The sequence below is a fragment of the Podarcis bocagei genome, assembly GCF_964188305.1.
Source record: "Podarcis bocagei genome assembly, chromosome: 7".
Lineage (NCBI taxonomy): Eukaryota > Metazoa > Chordata > Lepidosauria > Squamata > Lacertidae > Podarcis > Podarcis bocagei.
In genome coordinates, this window is record NC_138132.1 from 20,341,017 (window position 1) to 20,362,354 (window position 21,338).

The 21,338-nt window shown below is 46.8% G+C and overlaps 1 protein-coding gene across 1 annotated transcript in view; it reads left to right on the forward strand.

Moving 5' to 3' along the window:
• Positions 1-749: 749 nt before the first annotated feature.
• Positions 750-21,338, forward strand: part of NFKBID (NFKB inhibitor delta) — a gene marked incomplete at its 5' end in the record, with an annotated part of 34,422 nt that continues 13,833 nt past the window's right edge. Inside the window, 4 exons of the mRNA XM_081202309.1 lie at positions 750-866; positions 4,053-4,062; positions 4,971-5,090; positions 19,528-19,631. Coding sequence (XP_081058435.1) covers positions 750-866; positions 4,053-4,062; positions 4,971-5,090; positions 19,528-19,631 — 351 coding nt within the window. The remainder of the gene's footprint in view (positions 867-4,052; positions 4,063-4,970; positions 5,091-19,527; positions 19,632-21,338) is intronic.

Below are 21,338 nucleotides of genomic sequence, written 5' to 3' on the forward strand. Positions count from 1 at the left end.
TTGCGCCAGGTGCGGCCAACCCCCCTGCACCCCCCACGCTACGCCACTGCTCCCAACCTCTCATAGCTGAAGGTGCCGGCGACTCAACCTGGGGGCCTTTTGCAAGGAAAGCAGCGCTCTCCCATGCAGCCACGAACTGTAGTAGACCGGCTCTTTTGAGAAGCAAGGCAGCCTCGGCTGAGGGACGTGGCTGGTCTCTGCAGGGGAAGGAAAGGAAGAGACCGCGGGGTCTTTTTCTTCCAGGCATCCGTCCAAGAAGGAGCTTCTGCCTCTGGTTTAAACCTGAGCGGGAAAGCAAATGCGGGGGAAAGTCTCCTGAGAGGCGCCCTCCCTGCTCTCAGAATGGCGGGATGATGAGAGGCGCCCTCTAAGGGACAAGAGACCCGGGAAATCCACCTCCCACTGAACTGAGCTGGGGTGGGGGACTTAATTGGAAAGAGGATCGCAGCTTCCTCGAAGGGAGCCTTTGACCTTGAAGCTTGCTGCTGGCAGGGTGGCTTTTTGCGGTCGCCCCAATTTGGGGCGCAAATACCCGGCGGCTTCGCCCCCCAACCCCCGCGAAGATGCGGCTTGGGGGGCGCGCGAGCGTTTCCACCTGACTCTCTCCCTCGCCCCCTCCCCGGAGCGTTGCAGTGAGAAAGGGAGAGTCTCCCGCTCGGCTGCCGCTGTTTCTCTCCACGTGTCCGCCTCCAGAGGCAGCAGCGTCGGCGGCGGGCGGCCGTGCCTGTGCGAGCAAGTCTGGCGGCGGAATGGTGGCGAGGTGCTGCGGCTGCCGCCGGGCCCTGGAGGTGGTGCCTCCCGGCGCGCTCTGCCTGGGCGCGGCGCTCAGCGGGCTCTTCAGCTTCGGCTTCTTGGCCGTGGCCCTGGTGCTACAGCCTGCGCCCAAGGCTCTTCGGAGACTCCGGAGGCGGCGAGCGCGCCCCCTCAGATGTTGCGCCCGGTGCGGCCGGCCCCCCTTGCACCCCCCACGCTACGCCACTGCCCCTGACTTACGGCGTTTGAGAGCTGATTTGTTTGTCAACTAAGCCGTTCGATAAACAAGGTTCCACTGCACTGGATTAAGAAACGGTCAAATTAATATAGCGTTGCCTGTGGGTGATATAATGTCATCTCGGGAAAACCCAATACTATTGCAGTGTTGTGATTTTAATGTTATAGAAGCTTTTGGGCCTGTTTCTGAGTGTGATGAGAAGAAAAACAAAACAGAGGTTATTGCAATCAACCTTGATGCACAGGATAAACTACAGATCACGCAGTCATATGAGTTAGTTACCAAAAAAGCAGTAAAGTGCCTTGGGGTTAAGCTGGTAGATGATGTCAATAAAATTGGGAAGATCAATTATGATCCTCTGGGATAGGCGGCGAAGTCTGATATAGATAGGCAGAGTAAGCTGCAGTTATCTTGGTTAGTGCAGGATTAATGCAATAAAGATGAGAATATTACAGAGATTTTTTATTTTTGTTTATTACATTAGCCCTGCTGGTTGTCTCGAGAGAGCTGAAAAGCTGGTAGAAAAGTCTTGAGAATTTTATTTGGCAAGATAAGCATCCTACAGCAGATAGTAACAGCATGCATACATCAAAACGGAAAGGATGGCTCGCAGTCCTGATTCTAGCTAGATATTGCGAAGCAGCACAGCTATTACAGCTGAAGTTACGGATTTCCCAGAAGAAAGAGGAAGACCTGCATCAGTAAGATAGCTATTTATAGATTTTCCCCTCCAGCAAAACTAATGTGGGTATAAAGGAAGGATGGAGGGGAGGATCAGGGAGGGTGAAAAACCCCATAGTTCCTTAGAAATTATTTAAAAAAAAGAGGGATAAGTATGAAACAAAACTGAGTTCTTACATTTCATCCATGACATGGTGATTTGGCATTGCAGCTTTATTAGGAGAAATCGGATTTCTCGGATTGGTTGAGAAATGGGATGTTGTGCTGTGGTGAGTTTATTCCAGATGGATGTCTATTAACAAGACATGAAATATCTTTAAGTCCAGGGAGGTTGCTACCATCCTGGCATCGATATTTTCAAATGATGGTTTTCTTAATGGAGTTGCAGCGGCCTAGGTTGTCCCCCAGGCTGAAGACAGCATGGAAGAAGAGTATCAAAGCTGATACAAAGGGATCTGTTTCAAGAAACTATTAGGTCTTGATGGATACAAGAGAGTGAAATAGTCTGTGGACTGAGATGGGAAAGAGAACCAGGAAGCAATATCAGAGAGCCATTCTGGAATGAAGTGTGGAACCAAGTAGATAACTTATCTTTATCAATTAAAATAACATGGTATCAGCTGCTATTGAAATGGTATCTAATGCCAGCAAGATGGAAAAGAATTTACAGAGCTGACAACTTTAAGTATCGGAAATGCCAGGCAGACTACACACAGCAATACACACGTGCAGTGAAAATGTCCGTCCGTAACAAATTATCGGAGAAAAACCCTGCAATGTGTTCCAGATATAATTGGCTTTTGTAACAGGGCCCGCAATATTGCTGATCCTGTTGATAAAAGACAAATACTTTCAGTTTCTATCTTAAGAACAGCTGCAGAAATTGTTTGGGCTGGGAAATGGATGGGCAGGACTGGTCCCTAAAATGTATTGAACTGGCAGCTATGGATAAACTGTCAGAATCTGTTTGGAAGAAGGCATTGTACAAGGGGCAATCTTGAACGTTCTGAGGGATGGAACTGTTCGGTGGCCTATTAGAATGAGCTATATGGAAAGGAAAGGCTGGGAATAGACAATAAAATTTAGTACAGTAACAGTGTAATGCCACACTATCCTTGCATACTTGGAAATGCATCTTGTTGCTTTCCCGTGGGGCTGACTTCCATTTTAAGTGTGCATGGAATGTCAGCCATAACTAAACCGCAAACATATTAAGCTACTTGTTTTTAGGTTCTGACAGTCATGTATTGATTTGGACAGAGATGACTTGGCTACTCCATCCTCTGGTAGATAACCTTCAAACTGGGCCTGGTTCAAGGTGCTCCAATTGGTCTTTAAGCTGTAAACATCTTTGACCCCAGATACCTGAAAGACTGCCTCCTTCTCCACAGACCTCCTCAAGTGTTAAGATCGACAGAGGAGGCTCTCTGGGCAAATCACAGCATTCCCCCTTTTTAATACAGTGGTACCCCCCCCCTTTTTAATACAGTGGATGGGACGTGGGTGGCACTGTGGGTAAAACCTCAGTGCCTAGGACTTGCCGATCGCATGGTCGGCGGTTCAAATCACGGCGGCGGGGTGCACTCCCGTTGCTCGGTCCCAGCGCCTGCCAACCTAGCAGTTCGAAAGCACCCCCGGGTGCAAGTAGATAAATAGGGACCGCTTACTAGCGGGAAGGTAAACGGCATTTCTGTGTGCTGCGCTGGCTCGCCAGAGTAGCTTCGTCATGCTGGCCACGTGACCCAGAAGTGTCTGCGGACAGCACTGGCTCCCGGCCTATAGAGTGAGATGAGCGCACAACCCTAGAGTCTGTCAAGACTGGCCCGTACGGGCAGGGGTACCTTTACCTTTACCTTACCTCAGGTTAAGTACTTAATCTGGAGGTCCGTACTTAACCTGAAACTGTTCTTAACCTGAAGCACCACTTTAGCTAATGGGGCCTCCTGCTGCCGCTGTGCCGCCGGAGACCGATTTCTGTTCTCATCCTGAAGCAAAGTTCTTAACCTGAAGCACTATTTCTGGGTTAGCGGAGTCTGTAACCTGAAGCGTATGTAACCTGAAGTGTATGTAACCTGAGGTACCACTGTAATAATGATGATGATGATGATGATGATGATGATGATGATGATGATGATGATAGTGGAGATGACTTGCCCAGGAGGCTTGGTGAGGCTATTGCCTTGGGTGGCAAATTCGGGACAGCTGGGAGGGGCAACAGATTGGGCCTGCAAGGAGCATGCCACTTGCCATCTCCTGCATTTTCCTCCTCCGGTTTTGCTGCCAACTTCTCTGCTGCCACCCCTGCCTCCTCCTCCAGGGATGATAACAGTGACTCTGCCACTGCCTCCAGACCTCTTTTTCTGCCTCCTTTTTTTCTCAGAAGGTGGCAGGTAAGCGGGAGGGAGGGCAGCAGTGGCGGGGGAACCATCAATGTTGGAGGCAGTGGCATAATTTTCCCTCCAGTGGCAAATGTGCTGGACCAGCCTTGGATCAAATCTATGCTTCTAGGTGTCATAAGAAAGCTGCAGAGACAGTGCAGGATAGTGCACACCCCAGAAATTATCTCTTTCACCTTCTGCCTTCTGGAAGAAGGTACAGGGTTATAAAGACTAGGACTAGCCGTCTGAGAAACAGTTTCTATCCAAATGCAATTTTGGTTTTAAACGCAGTATAAGGTAGTCTCTATGGGAGTATATTGTATTTAATTATGGTGTATCAGAGTTTTTAGGGGGGCTAACCAGGCTGGGATAGCTGGGATAACGGGCTTGTTGGTTTTTGAACGTCTGATGTAGATTTTTTTCAATTTCTTTGTTCTGTATGGGAGACAATGACAGTAAAGATTATTGTATTGTATTGTATTGTATTGTATTGTATTGTATTGTATTGTATTGTATTGTGTCGTGTCGTGTCGTGTCGTATCGTATCGTATCGTATCGTAAAGGAAGCATTGTTCCACTTAACAAATATTAAAATGAACTATTGTGCGCATATATATATATATATATATATATATATATATATATATATTCTAAATAAAATTATATGAAACCAGAATGAATAAAAACTAAGTGAAGATTCAGAACCTCCCTTGCAAAATACAGCATTCTTTCTTAAAGATTTTTTTGCCTTCAGCCTCCCCTCCACAATATTTCTGGCTCTGTGGCCACACTGCATGCTCCCCTTTTTAAAAAGTGTGTTATTTCTAGACAGGTGGGAAGGAGGCGTGGTTCTCTTGAAAGGGGCTGTGAACCACTTCCTCTCGCTAGTATAAACTGAAGCTTTGCTTCCTCTTCATGAGCTCAAAAGTTCCTTTGTGAGACGGCTGCCTTGTGTCAGAAGCAGCAGAGGAAGGTGGCGGAGGAAGGGAAAGGGTCTGGTGCCCCACAAGGGCTGGAGATGGGTCTGAGACTACAGAAAGGTAAGTGGCAGATTCCTAAAGAAGCCTTGGGTTTTTCGGGGAGGGTGTAATCGGTTTGTTGACTGTTCTGGGGTGTAAACAGTCCCCTTTAGATGTAAAATAATTGCTTCAGCTTTTTTCCAGACAAGGCTTCTTATTAACAGCTGCAAGGCAGGCAATTCAACAGGTGACACTTTTCCTTAGGATGGGCTAAAAAGTTTCATTCGTTGAATTTCTGCCTGCTTTTGCCAGTGTTAAAGAGCACAGAAGCCGACTTTCACCGTAAAAACTTGCTAAAGGAAGAGCTAAACCAATGGTAATCTGGCAGTCTGGCATCTGTCCATGGGATTATGTCAATGCAAATAAACAGAAGCTAAATATGGCATAAGCTTTTCTCCAGCTCTGGGATAGACCTTGTTTTTCTACTAAAAACACAGCCGTAAACATTTTTGCCTTCCCTACGTGTGGTCCTGAGTGTGGCTGTTTCAAGCTTATTATTTTTGCTCCTGACGTGTTAGGACTACTGGATGCAACTAAATATTTGTATCAGCACTATTACTTACCTGCAATACTTGCACTCAGAAATCCATAAATAAACATTTGGGTGGGGGGGTGGGGGAGAGAATGCCAGCACAGAAGCCCTGCCAGAAAGGAAAGATTAGCAATCCTCACTGGCAAGCCTTCTTAAAAGATGGATTTGGTATACTGTAACATTTCACAATTAGAAGTGGACTCTCTCTCCAAGAGAAGATCATTGTGGGCTTTTCGATTAGCCCTATACTGCCTTGAGCTCAGTGCAGTATTTATGTCCATGCTGTGCTGGAGTTGCCCTCTTGGCATGCTAAGGGTATGGCTACATTTTGCAATTAGAGATGCAATGGGGGGTATACATGGCATGGAAATAAAGGGATGTGGGAAACTGACTTAGCCACCCTAAGAAATGCTTGTTCAGAGGTTCCAGTCCCCGGTAAGAGCATTTAAGGTCGCAGGCCTACTCTGCTGGAGGGTGAAGTCGCTGTTCGAAGTAACAAGAGCTAGGAAACAAAAGCGATGGTGTTCTTCAGAGGTGCCATCTACTTTCCACCCATCACGTTTTCATGTGACTCAGCTAGGGTGCCACACACTCTGGTGGTCTCTAAACAGTGATTGCCTGGTCCTGTCAATCTGGTTCCTCACTGCATGAAGGGACATGCAGTGGTGATTCACTGACATGCAGACACTCTAATGTCCCCCTCCTTTGCAGCCATGTCTGTTATGGGTCACATCCACACCATACATTCAAAGCACATGACTCCACCCCCCCAAAAAAAAAGAATCATTGGATCTGTTGTTTATTCCCCAGAGAGCTAAAATCCCCTGCACCCTTCAGAAACTACAATTCCCATGATTCTTTGGAGGAGGGAGTTGTGTACTTGAAATACAGTGGTACCTCGGGTTAAGTACTTAATTCGTTCCGGAGGTCTGTTCTTAACCTGAAACTGTTCTTAACCTGAAGCACCACTTTAGCTAATGGGGCCTCCTGCTGCCGCCGCGCTGCCGGAACACGATTTCTGTTCTCATCCTGAAGCAAAGTTCTTAACCTGAAGCACAATTTCTGGTTTAGCGGAGTCTGTAACCTGAAGCATATGTAACCTGAAGCGTATGTGACCCGAGGTACCACTGTATACAGTGTGGAGGTGACCCAGTGCCCTTTGTCCCCAAAGGAGCAGCTTGACTTTGGGAAATCACTGCTCTAAAATGACACATTTATAGTTAGATCAGGAGACTGATCTACGCTCTCACATGTCACCATGCGAGGGTAAAGGTAAAGGTAAAGGGACCCCTGACAGGTAGGTACAGTCGTGGCTGACTCTGGGGTTGCGGCGCTAATCTCGCTTTATTGGCCAAGGGAGCCGGCATACAGCTTCCGGGTCATGTGACCAGCATGACTAAGCCGCTTCTGGCGAACCAGAGCAGTGCACAGAAACGCCGTTTACCTTCCCGCCAGACCGGTACCAATTATCTACTTGCACTTTGACGTGCTTTCGAACTGCTAGGTTGGCAGGAGCAGGAACTGAGCAACGGGAGCTCACCCCGTCGCGGGGATTCAAACCACTGACCTTCTGATCGGCTCTGTGTTTTAACCCATAGCGCCACCCATGTCCCTCCATGCCAGGGTTACTGTTTCATAAATAAACAGACAGGCCTACTGCGGGAGGGCATTTGTGCTTGGGCTCCTAAAACTAGCAGATCAGAACGCAACTGCATTTGCCAGACAGGTGTGTTTACCTGCCGTACACAATTTCAAGTGGCACCAGCCCCATGGGGAGCCCAGTCCGGCATAAGAGAAGGAGCCTCTTTGCGCAAGCCACATTATGCAACATGAATTGCATCATTCTGACTCATGGCTTTCAGTGCTAAAATTAGAAGCACTGTGGTACCTTGGTACTTGAACGGCTTGACTCCCAAACAAATCAGCTCCCAAACACCACAAACCCGGAAGTAAGTGTTCCGGTATGCAAACGTTTTTCAGAAGCTGAACATCTGGCGCTGCTTCCGCTTGAGTGCAGGAAACTCCTGCAGCCAATCGGAAGCTGCGCCTTGGTTTTCGAATAGTTTCGGGAGTCAAACGGACTCCCAGATCAGATTAAGATCGAGAACCAAGGTACCACTGTAGTCGGGGGGAGGCTGGCCTTTCCTGGTGCCCCCTCACTATGCTTTTAAAAAAGATTATTTGGGGGGGGGTACATTTTGGCTATAATCGGTAAGTGTCTGGGGTTTGCCACAAACTGATTTCTACTCCGATTACACCCAGTTAAGTTAATGAACCAAATATCATCATTCCCATTAATTTCAGTGGATCTCCTCTGAGTATTGGATACAACCCTGGGTGTGAACCTAGTATATTTATTTCATTAAGGACCCTCTACTTCCCTCCTGCTCCAATCGCAAGTTGAAAAAGCTGCTGCTGTACCTTTAACGAGCAGCTTGATGTGTGCAGGTATTCAGGAGCTACTGTGTTGTGAAAGGCTTCAGGCTCTGCCACCTGCCATCCAGCAAAGTGTTGCCAAAGGCGTAAGAACAGATTGGGCTGTTGTGTTTGAGTGTCCTGCTTTTGGGGCAACTTGGCAACTAACACGCGCAAGGAGCGATGCTGCAGTAAGGACCCTGGATGTTGTTAGTCTCGGGATGCCCTCGGCTCAGCCAGGATGGCCGTCAGTGGTGGGTTGATGGAGTCCAGCAACATCTAAAGACCCACAGATTTCCCCACCCCCTGGACCGCTTGTGTATTCACAGCACAGCTGTCAGCAGGCACAGGAAGAGAGCTGTATCAGCAAAGGATGCAAGCGTGGGCCGTTGATGTTCCATTGATTGGTGGGGGGACAAAAGAGCCAGGACGCCTGGGTTCCTGCTCCTCTTGCTTCAGAAGGGACCTGGGCAGAGTCAGCCCCTTGAGATGGGTGGCTTCCCCCAGATCTCTCCCCCCCTCTCTCTCTCTCACACACACACCATCTCAAGAGATCGAGCCATCTGGCCACTTCCAAGAAGACAGGAAACAATCTGGGGTTTCCCAGTGACGCGTCGCTGGGGATTCCATTCTGCACGCGGCCTCTTTGCCGAGTGCGGGGGCTGATCACACATGGCCACACACAGCAGAACACTTTGTCTCTTTCCTGCCACCGGGGGCAGGGGGGCAATGGTAGTCCCTTGGCCAGAAAAAAAAAGAAAGCACTGGGCTCAGAGCCAAGCCCAGATGTCTGCCAGTCTGCTGGTTAACCAGAGACTCGGAATCCCCATGTCCTCCGGCTTCCCCATGAAAGCCCCTTGCGCTCTCAGGGTTAAGTCTGGGTCTCTGGGGTTTTGACTCCTCTGCCCGCACCAAGTGGGTGGAAGTTCTTCTCTCAAACCACAGGTGGTCCCTCTGTGCCGATTGCAACACCATCGTTCAAAGAATTGTAGAGTTGGAAGGGACCACGAGGGTCATCTAGTCCAACCCCCTGCAATTCAGGAATCCTTTGCTCAACGTGGGGCTCGAACCCACAGACCTGAGATTAACAGTCTCGTGCTCTGTCAACTGAGCTATCCAAGGGAATCTGTTGTTTCACAGACGCCCTGTAGGTTAGAAAAGTAATGTGGGAGGGAAGAAAACTGGGTAGAACCCATTGTCCTTGATGGGCTGGTTTTCTTCCTGCAGAGATTTCCTCCCCCACAAAACAGCAGTCAAAATTCACAATTGTTACCTAGTTTCCATCATCGCTGGCTATGCTGGCTGAGGCTGAAGACTGGATATACACCTGGATTTACAGCACATTTAAATATTTATGCCACCTTTACTCCAAGGAGCTAAGACTGGAAAAAATAGTTCTCCCCCCCACCCTTGCTCCACTAGGCTGTGACATAGTGACTGAAGTAAGGTCACCCAGGGAGTTTGCTGGCTGAGTAAGGCTTTTAACCCTCGTCCCCATGTCCAACTCTAACACACTAACCATTACAGTGCTAGACAAAGGGGAGATAGGTAGATTCTCATTAATACAGAAGCAAAATCAACTAATTAATGATACTCTATCTAATGAGAATCTCCCTAGTTCACACTTGGTGTACAGTTCAAGAACTGAAACACAGCTATCTTCTGAAATTCGCATTTCTCTGAATTTTGCAATGGAGTTCTCCAACCAACCAATGTTTACAAATGTGCATATACTGGGGGAAGTGTACATAAAAATGTATATATTAGTTAAAAATATATACAAATATGCATTATAATAGGGGAGAATGCTTGCAAGAATCTGTATATTAGTCAAAAACTGCATAGAAATATGTGCTTATTAGGGGGAATTTGCACTAAAATGCGTATCAATCTTCCCAATAAATCACAAATTGCTGTAGAACTGAACGTGAGATTGGAAAAAGGAGAAACTGAGAAAACCAAAATCAACAGATTCATCCACACCTATAAGACATACCAGCATGCAGAGGGGCACAGGTTTCCCACCGTAATAAAATATGCTATATCTGTTATATTGACCTCTTGTTCAACAATTTAAGACTAGAGAAAGACTGGCATTTCCTGCATGGGTAGCCTTGATGATACGAGACAAGGCAAACACTGTGTCTGCAACAGCTGCTTTTGCTAGCAGTTTGCAAACAACATAAAGTTCATTCAGCTAACGGATATTAAAATCCCTTTCAAATAAGGGCTCCTCCAGGTGATCTATTGAATCAGCATTCATAGCCATTTGCTTGTGCAAAGCTTGTGCACTGGGTAGCTTACATCTGGTCTTTATTGTGTATGGGTTCTGATTCATTGGTGGGGAGGTGATAAAGCAATGAGCATTCATCCTTATTTGCTTTTGTGATGGTTAAATGAATTCCCGTCGATCATTCTCCCCACACTTTGCAATACACTTTCCCCATCACTTTCCTAACTGCAAAAAAGTCCTCTCTCTCGCTTTCTCTCTTTTTTAAAAGTGGATTTGTTCTGCCAAGGTGACAGAGTGCTTAAACCCACTTGAATTATGCAGACCTACATTTCCAGCATGCACGTCAATCCCTCCCGCAAAATTCAGGCAGTCAGGAGGTGACCTTCCGTGTTTTAAGTTGGCACGAAAATAGAAGCAAGCAAAGGTCTCCAGGGAGATTATTCCATAGCTTTGGCACTGCCGCTTGATGGTTACTAGCTGAGATGGTTTTCGAAAAGAATTGAGCGATCTCAAGAGGGATAGGTCTCCATCAACAGTGATTAGCCAATGATAGCAGTGATCAGCCTCCTCTAGAGGCTGCTTTTGTAGAATAAGTTACCAAGGAAGGACCTTCTTAACTACTTCTGGGGTGGGGGCACCTAGAGTAGGATGAGGGCCACTCGAGTGGGCTAATCAATAATATTAAGATTATTTAATGATATAATTTTGACAGCTGCACTGTTGGGAACGCTTCCTAGCATCTACTCTGGATTAACAGTCTGCTAATTGGGGTCAAACCAGGTCATACATTAGCTTCAAACCTGTGCTCTGCTATGGCCCCAATCCAAATCAGGAGCCCTACATTCTCCATCCATACAGCGGTGGGTGGAGACAAGGGGAAGGCAGCGAATTCCATTGGAGTAAGTGAAAGAAATGTGGTGTTTTTTTTCTCTTTCCTATGCATTCTGCAGCCACAGCAGGGAGCCTGAAAGAGATCAAGACGATAGCCGAGGGCAGGGGGTTAAAGCCTTCTACTACCATGCTAAGCTCCTAGTCTGGACTGGAAGGCCCAGACTGCTGGATTGTGTTTTAACAACCCTGTACTTAAGAGCACAGATATGTCAGGCTAGTCAGCCTTGGTTCCCCAGATGTTGCTGGGATGGACTACAACTCCCATCATCCCTAGCTAGCTCACCCAATAGTCAGGGATGATGGGAGCTATAGTCCACCAACCCTGTCCGTCTAGTTTCCTCTGATGCAGTGGCATGGCGTGGGTTGTCAGCACCCGGGGCAAGGCAAGTAATTTGCACCCCCTAACCTGTGGATTTGCGCCCCCTAACCCTAACCCCCAGATGTTGCGCCCGGTGTGGCCGGCCCCCCCTGCACCCCCCACGCTACGCCACTGCTCTGATGGCTCCCAGTTCCAGTATAAAGATAGAGAGGTTATTCTCCCTCCCCCAGTCATGATTTACAATGGCGAATTATTGGAGGGCATTTAATCTGGCTCTCACATCTCTGTGTATACCACTTTCAATTCCTTTCCGCTGATTTATTTACCGCTTGAATGAGGCAGGCAGCCAAAGGAGAAGGTGGCAAAGCAGTCTAGATCACATTAGACTGTAGGTGGATGGATCTCCTCTTTTGAACAATGTCAGAGGTGGGGATTCATTTCCAGCCCAAGGGCCACATTCCCTTCTGGGCAACCTTCCAGGGGCCACATTACAGAGGTGAGCAGAGCCAGGGGCAAAACTGGGCAGAGCAATTAAAGCAAATGGTACCTTTGTGCATTAGGTGCACAACTCTCTGTGTCCTCCATCCAGGAAGCAAGAGGCATGATCAGAGTTCAGGGATCATTCCAGCCTGGCAAAATTCATTCAATGGCTCAAAGCCAGGCAAGTATGTGTGGCTGGAGAAGGGGTGTGGCCTGGGGAAAATTCCAAGGGCCAGATAATGGGGCTTTGAGGGCCACATTTGTTCCCCAGGCTGGAGATTTCCCACTCCTGGTTTATGGAATATTTGCTGCCATATTGGTCCACCATAATTTTTTAAAATTCAAAACACTGGCAAGATAATACTTCTATAAAGACCAAGAAAAGCCTAGTAGGACTTGTCTCCAGCCTGGATGTTTCCTGTGAGTGTGTAGGATAGCTGAAAGTGAAGGGGTATTTGGGGATATGGCAAGAATCCCCGGTCTGGGCCAAGATACAGTTTTCAGAACTGTTGAAGGTGGAATTTCTGAATTAAAAGCAAACGTTAATTTCAAGCTCTCAGTTAAGATATCATTTTCAGGAATCTAGATGTTAATTTTTCTTTCATGGTGCATGAGATTGTATGTGTAGGATGGGATTGTGTGCAGGAGGGGCCCCATTTTACTGCCTCCCCAGAATGATGGCAACTTGAAGTGCTGTAGCAAAAGAGGAATTTCCATCACAAACCTCCGTCTCCCAAATCTAGTACTCTGCTTCTACTATTTATCTAAACCAGCAAAGCTTGCTAGCAGGCCTTGGCGAAGTTCCTAAAGAGACTTGAAGTGGAACTCTAGGAAAGGCAAAAGGTATGTCCAAGAATGGACTAATTGTTGCCACCCTCAAGTCAAGCAGGAAAGTAGTGTTGCAGAGAAAACTCAATTCGGTAAACATTTAAAGGTGAACTTCTCAAATTTTCACTTTCCAAAACAGTAAGAGTATTGAAACCCAGACATCCTTTCTAAATTCAAACTTCCCCAAATTTAGCAATGTATGGGGGATAACCTGCCTCATTTAACCAACATGCTCAAGTCTATTTGATGCATAAAGGGGTTAATACCATAGAGTAAGCTGTCTTGCCAGCTGTCCTTAGCTGTGTTCACTTCCCTTACCTTAGAGCAGTGTTTCCCAAACGTTTTTGGGCAACGGCACACCTGTTTACCGGAAAAAAATCTCGCGGCACACCACCATTAAAGCCCCGCCCCGTGACGTCAGCGCGCAGCGTCACGCCGGGAGGGACGCACAAAAGTTAAAGTTTTTTCCCTCCCCGCGAAGCAACGAAAGAGGGCGCCTCAACACCGGGAGGTGGGCAGGGAGCGGGGGGAGCGGCCAGACGGGCTCCGCTGGGGGACTTTCGGCTGCCGGAGCCGGGGAAGGGGCGGCTGCAGCGGACCCGGAAGTGGTTGCGCCCATCGGGGGCGGTGGGAGCGCGCCGTGTGGGTTGGTGGGTGGGGGAAGGAGAGGAAGAGGAGGGGGTGGCGGCGGCGGCCGGAGGCTGGACGGATCCGCGCAGGGACGGCGCGCGAGCCGGGAGGAGGCGCGAAGAAGGAGGCAAGGCGAGAGCAGCGCGGCTCGGGATGCATTTGGACTGCCGGCTGCTGCGCCCGAGACGCGGGGTATGGTGAGCAGCCCGGAGCGCCCGCTCCCCCGGGGGACCCGGCCGGCGCTGGCCTCCCTCCTCCTCCTCCTGTTGCTGCTCAGGCGGGACGCGGCGGCGCAGAAAGGTGCGTGCGGGAGCCCCGCCGGGAGGGGAGGGACCAGAGCCTTCCCGCCTTTCTTGCTTGGCGCCCACCCAAAAGCCCGCCGGGTTTTCGCACCTTCCTCCAGTAGGCCGGCCGAAGCGAGCGGCGATGGGATGTGGGAGCTCGCTCGCTCGCCGCCCCGCGTGTGCTCGCCGCCGCCGCCCCGCCTCTCGCCGCCCGACTCGCCCGCCTCCCTCCCACGGCACACCAGCCGGTGTCTCACGGCACACTAGTGTGCCGCGGAACACCGGTTGGGAAACACTGCCTTAGAGGATATAGGTAATCAAGACTATTGTACCTCCTCTCAGTTTACCTGGTGATCTCGGTGTGTGAAGAGGCTAAGCTGGTTGCTCCAGCTTAGGTGAATGGCTTTCACAAGTCATTCTTGTGTTCCATACCAATAATTTACAAATTTTTGCAATTTTGGAACTAAACTAAGTTTTACTGCCTGTGCAACTTTTCCTGAATGTTGTATGGTATGGAAAAGCACATGAATCCGGCCTTTGGAGAGTTTGTAAGTAAACCATTTTAAACTTACCAGATGTGTGGGGTTAGAGGGAAGTTTTGGAACTCGCAGGGACATATTTTAAAGGCCTAAGCCCATATTTCCATGGTTTACTTTATTGCATATTTTATTATGTTTAAATCTCTGCTGGGGTTCTCTCATTGCAGAGTACTTGTCCCAGCCTTGGATCTTGGCATCCAGAATTTCTCCTTTTATACCTATATTTTTCCTTGCACCAACAATGTAGTTCCCCAGCCAAGTCATGTGTACATGAATGCATATACTAATGCAAAGTTTGTATTTTAGAAATGCATGTATTTGTGATAATAACATAGGGAAAAATGCATTAATTGGGGGAGATTAATTTTCCTGAACCCTTAAAAAAAAAAGAATCACACAAACTGATGTGGAAATGTGGAGAAATGAACTTTAGGTTGGAAAATTGAGAAACAGAGAGAATCCAAATTGGACATGGGCAAGACATACTGTTCAGACTAGGGACGGAATCCTGGATCTGCAGTACCTGCTCTGACCATTACAAAGGTGGCGCTGCAGCACGGGAAAGATCAGAACAGTAACTTCTTCCGCCCACAGGGATTTGAAGTGCTGAAACACTGCCTGCGCCCCCGATTCAAATTTCCCAATGCCTGCCTTGCACTGTTCTCCTCTTTCTATAATAAAATTACAAAGGCAGTCTGTTTCCTCCGCCCAACATTAAGTGTTATCTCTAGTCCAATGCTCCAACCACTACACCACGCTGTAGACTACAATTCCCATTGGCCTTGGCCATGGGTCATGCTGGCTGAGGCTGGTGGGGGCTGGAGTCCAGCAATAAGAGAACACTCCTTTGACTTACACACTTGCATCTGCACCAGGGGACTCACCCTGAACCTTGCAGGTTTAGGTCACATGATCCGGAAAGGAAATGTAGTTGAGTGGAGGAATAGCTCTGACCAGGAGCCCTTGCCGGCTGAGTTTTTCTTTCACATCATTTCCTTCACAGTGTCATGCCTTCCGTCAACGGAAGCAACGGCGCTGCAAGTTGCCTCGTTTTTTACACCAGCAGCCAGGACAACAACCACAGCACATGCCTTTGAGCTGGCATGCTGCCTGCCATTCCCCTCCTCCTCACATTGCTCTCAGAAGGCTTTTAACAAGGGACTGGGGAGGTGGGGGATGGCCACAATATCTGCGTTTGAGCATCACCTGCTCTGGAAAATATCCCTTGTGCGTCGAGAAGGGAAACCACAAGTGACGGAGATGAAAGGCCGAGGTTGGGTCAAAGCAGGATTCATGAGCAGCACAGAGCTGTTATTTTCTGCCAGCAGCTTTGTCCCAGTAGCAGGCAGGGCAAGCTCTGAATCATGTCACAGGAACGCTCAGGAATTTAAGAGGGGCCTTCCGAGACTTGTCACTATTTTGCAGGAGGAACCCGAGCATGTACTGAAACTTTAGGTCTCTGTAATAAAAAATTGGATCAAATCGCTCTGTCGCCCGAGCACAGGAATTTTCAAACTGGGGTCTGCAGACTTCATTCATGTTTCCCCATTAAAGATCCGCCTTGATTTTTAACTGTATTTTTATTGCTTCTTTTATTTCTTATATTGATCCTTAATTACCTTTTTATTGCTTCCTTATCGCTCTATGGTTTTTAATTGCTTCGCCGTTCCCTATGTCGCATTTTACAGCGTTGTATTTTGAATTCAGCGGAACTCAGATTGTAATGCAGTCAAATACAGCACATACGAAAGAAAAGAAACAATAGAAATGCAATTAAAAATCACACAGCACTCTGAAATTGCTACAATGGGCAGAAATGTTCCACTAAGACCCTCAGCAATTATCAAGTGCTCCATTGGTCAGGGGGTGGGGAGTTTGTAATTACAAATGTCCTGGTGCATTAATCTGTTTTTTTAAAAAAAACACATATATTTTGCACTTTGGGAAGGGAGGAGAACATGCACTGAAAAGTGTGAGGTGAAATAATGAATAACAGGAAGACGTCTGAAGACCCCAGAAACAAATCAAGACGAATGCAGGATAAATACTTGTTGTCCATCCCATAAACAAGTCAGAGCAAATGCTCAAAAAAGACCCAGCATTCTAGCCGCGCTGCAAGTTTTGTGCTAGCGAAATGAGGGTGAATGTTGAATATACAGGTTGCCTGGAGGAAAGATTAATTTGCTGTCAAGGCTTGGGTCTGGAATATATTGTTACTGGCACTGCAGATCCGCTGTTCCTTTGTTAGATTGCTGGTAACAGCCCAGAATGGTTTGCTGGTCTTTTTTTCAATGGGCTGTATGACATAGTCTCCGGGTAGCTAGAAACCTCTCTCCATTTTTGAATGAGAAACCAGAGTTTGGAGGAGGTGGTGCCCCACTGATGAGGCAGCTATGCATGTGAGATAGGGGAGCTGGCTGGTTGGTAAGGACAATGGCCATGTGTATAGGTGACAGACAGACAGACAGAGACACCACATGCAAGAATTTCTGGAAAGCTGAAACAGACAGTCTTTGAAGGATCTGCTTCATAGGAATATCTACTTTTGCTTTGATGTACTCTGCATCTTTACGTTGATGAATAAAGCAAATACTTCAAGGGCACTTCCGGACTGTTGCTATTCTTGAATGGGATGCAAGCACGTACTAGCAATTTCAGGTTGTGCAATTGTAGTTGAATTCTGCAAGAAAACTGCTTCCCCAAAAGATCAGGGTTTTTTATATATAAAAACAGAAAGGAAAGTGGTGGGGAAATGGCCTGGGAGGTATGAGATAACACTTTCGTTGATGTAATGTCATCTAACCTCCCCGCAAACAAATCAGAATGAATGCTCATTGGACAGCCATCATTGTCTAATCCTACAAACAAGTCATGACTTCCCCCAAAGGATTCTGGGAGCCGTAGTTCATTAAGAGTACTGGAAAAACCCTATTCCCCTCACAGAGCTACAATTTCCAACAGAATGGATGAGGAAGCCAGACCAGTCTCAAGACCACATTCCCACCATGCATTCAAAGCACTAGGCTACCACTTTAAAAAGTCATGGCTTCCCCTGTGAGCAAAGGATTGTGGGAGTTGTAGTCTTATATTATCTGGAGGGCCACAGGTTCCCAACCTCTGACTAGGGAAGGGGGAGAAATTTGATTCAGTTCACATTTAAAGGAGAACCTGCCTAATTCACACTTTCCGAAGCAATATGCAAATCGAAGCACCGCTGTCTTTCAAAATCCACACTTCTCCGAATTTTGCAATGCTGTTCTCCAGCCAAGTAATAGCATATTTTTCTGTGTATAAGACGCCCCCTATTTTTGGGAGCCCAAAATTAAGAAATTTGGCCAGAGCCTAAACCCAAACCCAAGCCCAGGCCACCTGCACCAGAGCCTGAACCCCTAATTTTTGGCTATTTTTTTAGCAAAGAACATTGTCTTATACATGGAAAAATAAGGTATGTACAAAAAGCATATACTGTGGTAAAGTGCATGTAAAAATGCATAAATTGGTGAAATAACATATACAAATGTATTATATTAAGGGAAACTGGCTTGCAAGAAATGTGTGTAGTAGGCAAAATTAGATACTGAAATTTTGTTTGTTGGAAAAATTCACACTGAAAGGCTGCTGAATTTTCATGAGATTAAAAAAAAATGCAGGCCAATATAGAAATGTGGAAAAGTGAACTTCAGATTGGAAAAGTGAGAAATGGAGAGAAATAGGCATTGACATATTGTTCACACATCTCTGCCCCTGACATGCTGAAACAGTGGAATCAGAGCAGTGTGAGAATTCTGCAGTTGCAATGTGAAAATGCAGTAATTAGCACTAGGTCCAAAATAGGATTTCTGTTAGTTGCAGGGTAGAGCTACTTTGCCCTGCAATATGCAGTGGAAGCAGAAAGTGGCAAAATAACTCAAGATGTGCTGGTCTGAAAATGTTCACCATCTTTTCTGCACGAAGTGCAGATATCAGCTTTTCTCAGTGCAAGGTTTGTGCTAGCTGGGTGCAGTTTTGCTAGGTGCAGACTATAAACAATTCTGGTGTACGTATGCCATTTAACTTTCCTTTTAGACTTTGTGCAGGGAAGTTGTTGCATCATAAGGAAGATGCTTATCCTTTTCTTGACAGGTTAGCTTTCTGCAAGCAGGGAAGCTTTGCGGTGGGTCTGTTTTCAGGTAGACCAGGGATGGGAAAATGGATTGGATTAGTAGATCAGATTCTTGGCTTCCTCATCCCCAGTCAGGCCAACTTTGACAGGTGTGGTCACCTACCTGTCAATCACCTGACATCCTCTGCCTGGCAAATGCACAGGGCTTTGAAAGAGCCAGCATTCAGGTGATTGGCAGGGCCTTCAAACCCCATTTTCAGTAGGAATTTACAGCTTTACCTCCCCTACACCTGACTGATATCATATGTTATATCAAGAGTGGTGTAGTAGGGAGTGCCATTTTAGCTGCTGAAACTTAATTTTTTCCAAATTTCTTCAGTGATGGGTCTTACAAATAGGTTTTGGGGTGTGAGAAATTCAGAGCTGTTATTCTTTTTTGTGACTGGACAACATTTAGCTTGAAAGTCTATGTTTGACAAAGAAGCACATGAGGCTTTCGGGAAAGCAAAAAAAAATCAATTTTGTTTTCTGAAAATGTCAGGTAATCCTTAACAATAAGAATAATAGGAATGTAATCTAACTTGGCAAATCATTTTTAATGATTTCTATGCAATTTTACACACCTTTTACTTACCAAGCAAAACTAAATTATGTTAATTTAACCAAAATATATTTTGAATTCCCAAGTCATGTTACAATGTTTTAGCACCCTTCGTTTTTTGAAATTTCAACATGCCCTAGTGGGGTACGTCAGTATGTCTTGGCAAAAATGGCCCCATGGGCCAAATGGTCAGGCCTGGTGGGGCTAACTAGGCTGTAGCTTCCCCACTGATGAAATAGACCAGGGGTCAGCAACCTTTTTCAGCTGTGGGCTGGTCCACCGTGCCTCAGACCATGTGGTGGGCTGGACTATATTTTTTGGGGGAGTGAACGAATTCCTATGCCCCACAAATAACCCAGAGATGCATTTTAAATAAAAGGACACATTCTACTCATGTAAAAACACACTGCTTCCCGGACCGTCTGCGGGCTGGATTGAGAAGGCGATTGGGCCAGATCCGGCCCCCGGGCCTTAGGTTGCCTAGCCCTGAAATAGACACTCTGAAGGTGGGATGCTTGCATGCTTTTAGGAAATGATCTGATCCCAGGCTAGAGCTGTCCTTCCTCTCAATCCTGACAACCCCATTTGCTCTCTCTGCTTTCAGGTTGCAAAGTTCCACGCAGCAGTTTAGCACCCCAGACTGTGCGGGAATTACTGGAACAAAAAAGGCAACAGCAGATGGTCCTTGGCCACAGCACTGGACCCCAGGTGAGTCATCCGCTGAAACCAGTTGTGATTGTTCATTGCTTCAAGCAGCCCCTTCCAGCTAGATGTCTCCAGGAAACTTCCCAGCAGGACAGCAAGGCAGCAGCCCTCTCCTGCTGCTATTGCTCCCCACAGCAAGCATTCAGTGGCTGTTGCTTCTGAGCATAGAGGTGTCAGGAGCTTGTCCTGCACTCGAGTAGGACCCTGGCAGAGACACATGCCCAACTGGCATGTTCTCTCCCTCCTGGTCAATCGTTCGGGAGCTTCAAAAGCTTTCTTCAGCCCAAACATCACAGCAACCGATGCCAACAGACATCAGCACCCTTAGGGATCCGCAGAGTCTTCGCAGTTCGTGTGACAGACCTCAGCAACTCAGCATTTTGGCTAACCTACTTTATTTACATATAAACACACATGGAGCACTGCAACATGGCTCCCTCTCTCTCTAGCATCAGACTGCAAAGAGAAAAAGACAAAGGACAATAGTCCCACTTCACAGAACACAGTAACACAAACATCCAGTCTCCATCACTTCCCACTTTGTGGAGTCAAAACATACACTGTCATGTGATAGACAACAATCCCATGACTGCAACCACGGAGCAGGAATTCTAACAAGAGGTTCCATGTGGCCATCATGACTGGTACCTATTGACAGCCTTCTCATCCAATGAATTTGCCTCAGCCTTCTAAGTTAGGGTCCATCACCTAGGCTAGCTGCACCTGCTTTGCATTCTTTGAGACGAGGGCTGTAGCCTTGTGTTAGAGCATCTGTCTTGCATGCAGAAGGCCCAGGGTTCAATCCCAAATAAAATCCCCAGCATTTCCAGGTCAGGCTGCGGAAAGATCCTGCCTGAAACCCTGGAGAGCAACTGCCAGTCAGTGGAGAGGCAGATGGACGAATGTTTCCCCCCCCCCAATAATTTTTATTAAATTTTCTGTTTTACATTTTAGAATATTCATTTAAACAACCTTAAAATATCAATGACTTTCCCTCTTCTCTTTCCATGGTTCATTTTGCATAGCATAAATCCCTCCATATTTTATATAAACTAAACCATTCAGTATTCCATTATTATTACATCCACCAAAACTTATTTACACTGTTGAATTAATCTTAATGCTGCCCACGTTTTCAAACATACACAATTTTCCCCCATATATTCAATAAACATTTTCCAATCTTCTTTAAACGTATGTTCTTCTTGTTCTCTTATTCTATATGTCCTTCAGTTTAAGTTGCCATTTTTCTTTAGCTGGGACTTTGCTCGTTTTCCATTTGGGGGCTAACAAAACACGGGCCACAGTAGTGGCATACATAAATAACCTTTTTTGACATCTGGGAATTTCCATCTGAATTATCCCCAACAAAAAGGACTCTGGTCTGTTTGTTTTTGAAAAGTACTTTTAAACATTTTTTCCCAACACTTTTACAGGTCCAACACGTAGGGTAGAACGTACCCCAAATGTTCATTCACGTGATCCCCAATTCATAACATAGGAAGAAGTTACCTTCTGCTGAGTCAGAACATTGGTCCATCGTCCATGAGGGTAGATGGACCATTGTTCTGACTCAGCAGAAGGTGGCTTCTTCCTACGTTATGAATTGGGGACCATGCAAATGAACATTTGGGGTCAGATTAAGGGGCAGCCTAGTCTAGGGTGGCGACCATAGCATGCTTGGATTTGGATTTGATATCCCGTTTTATC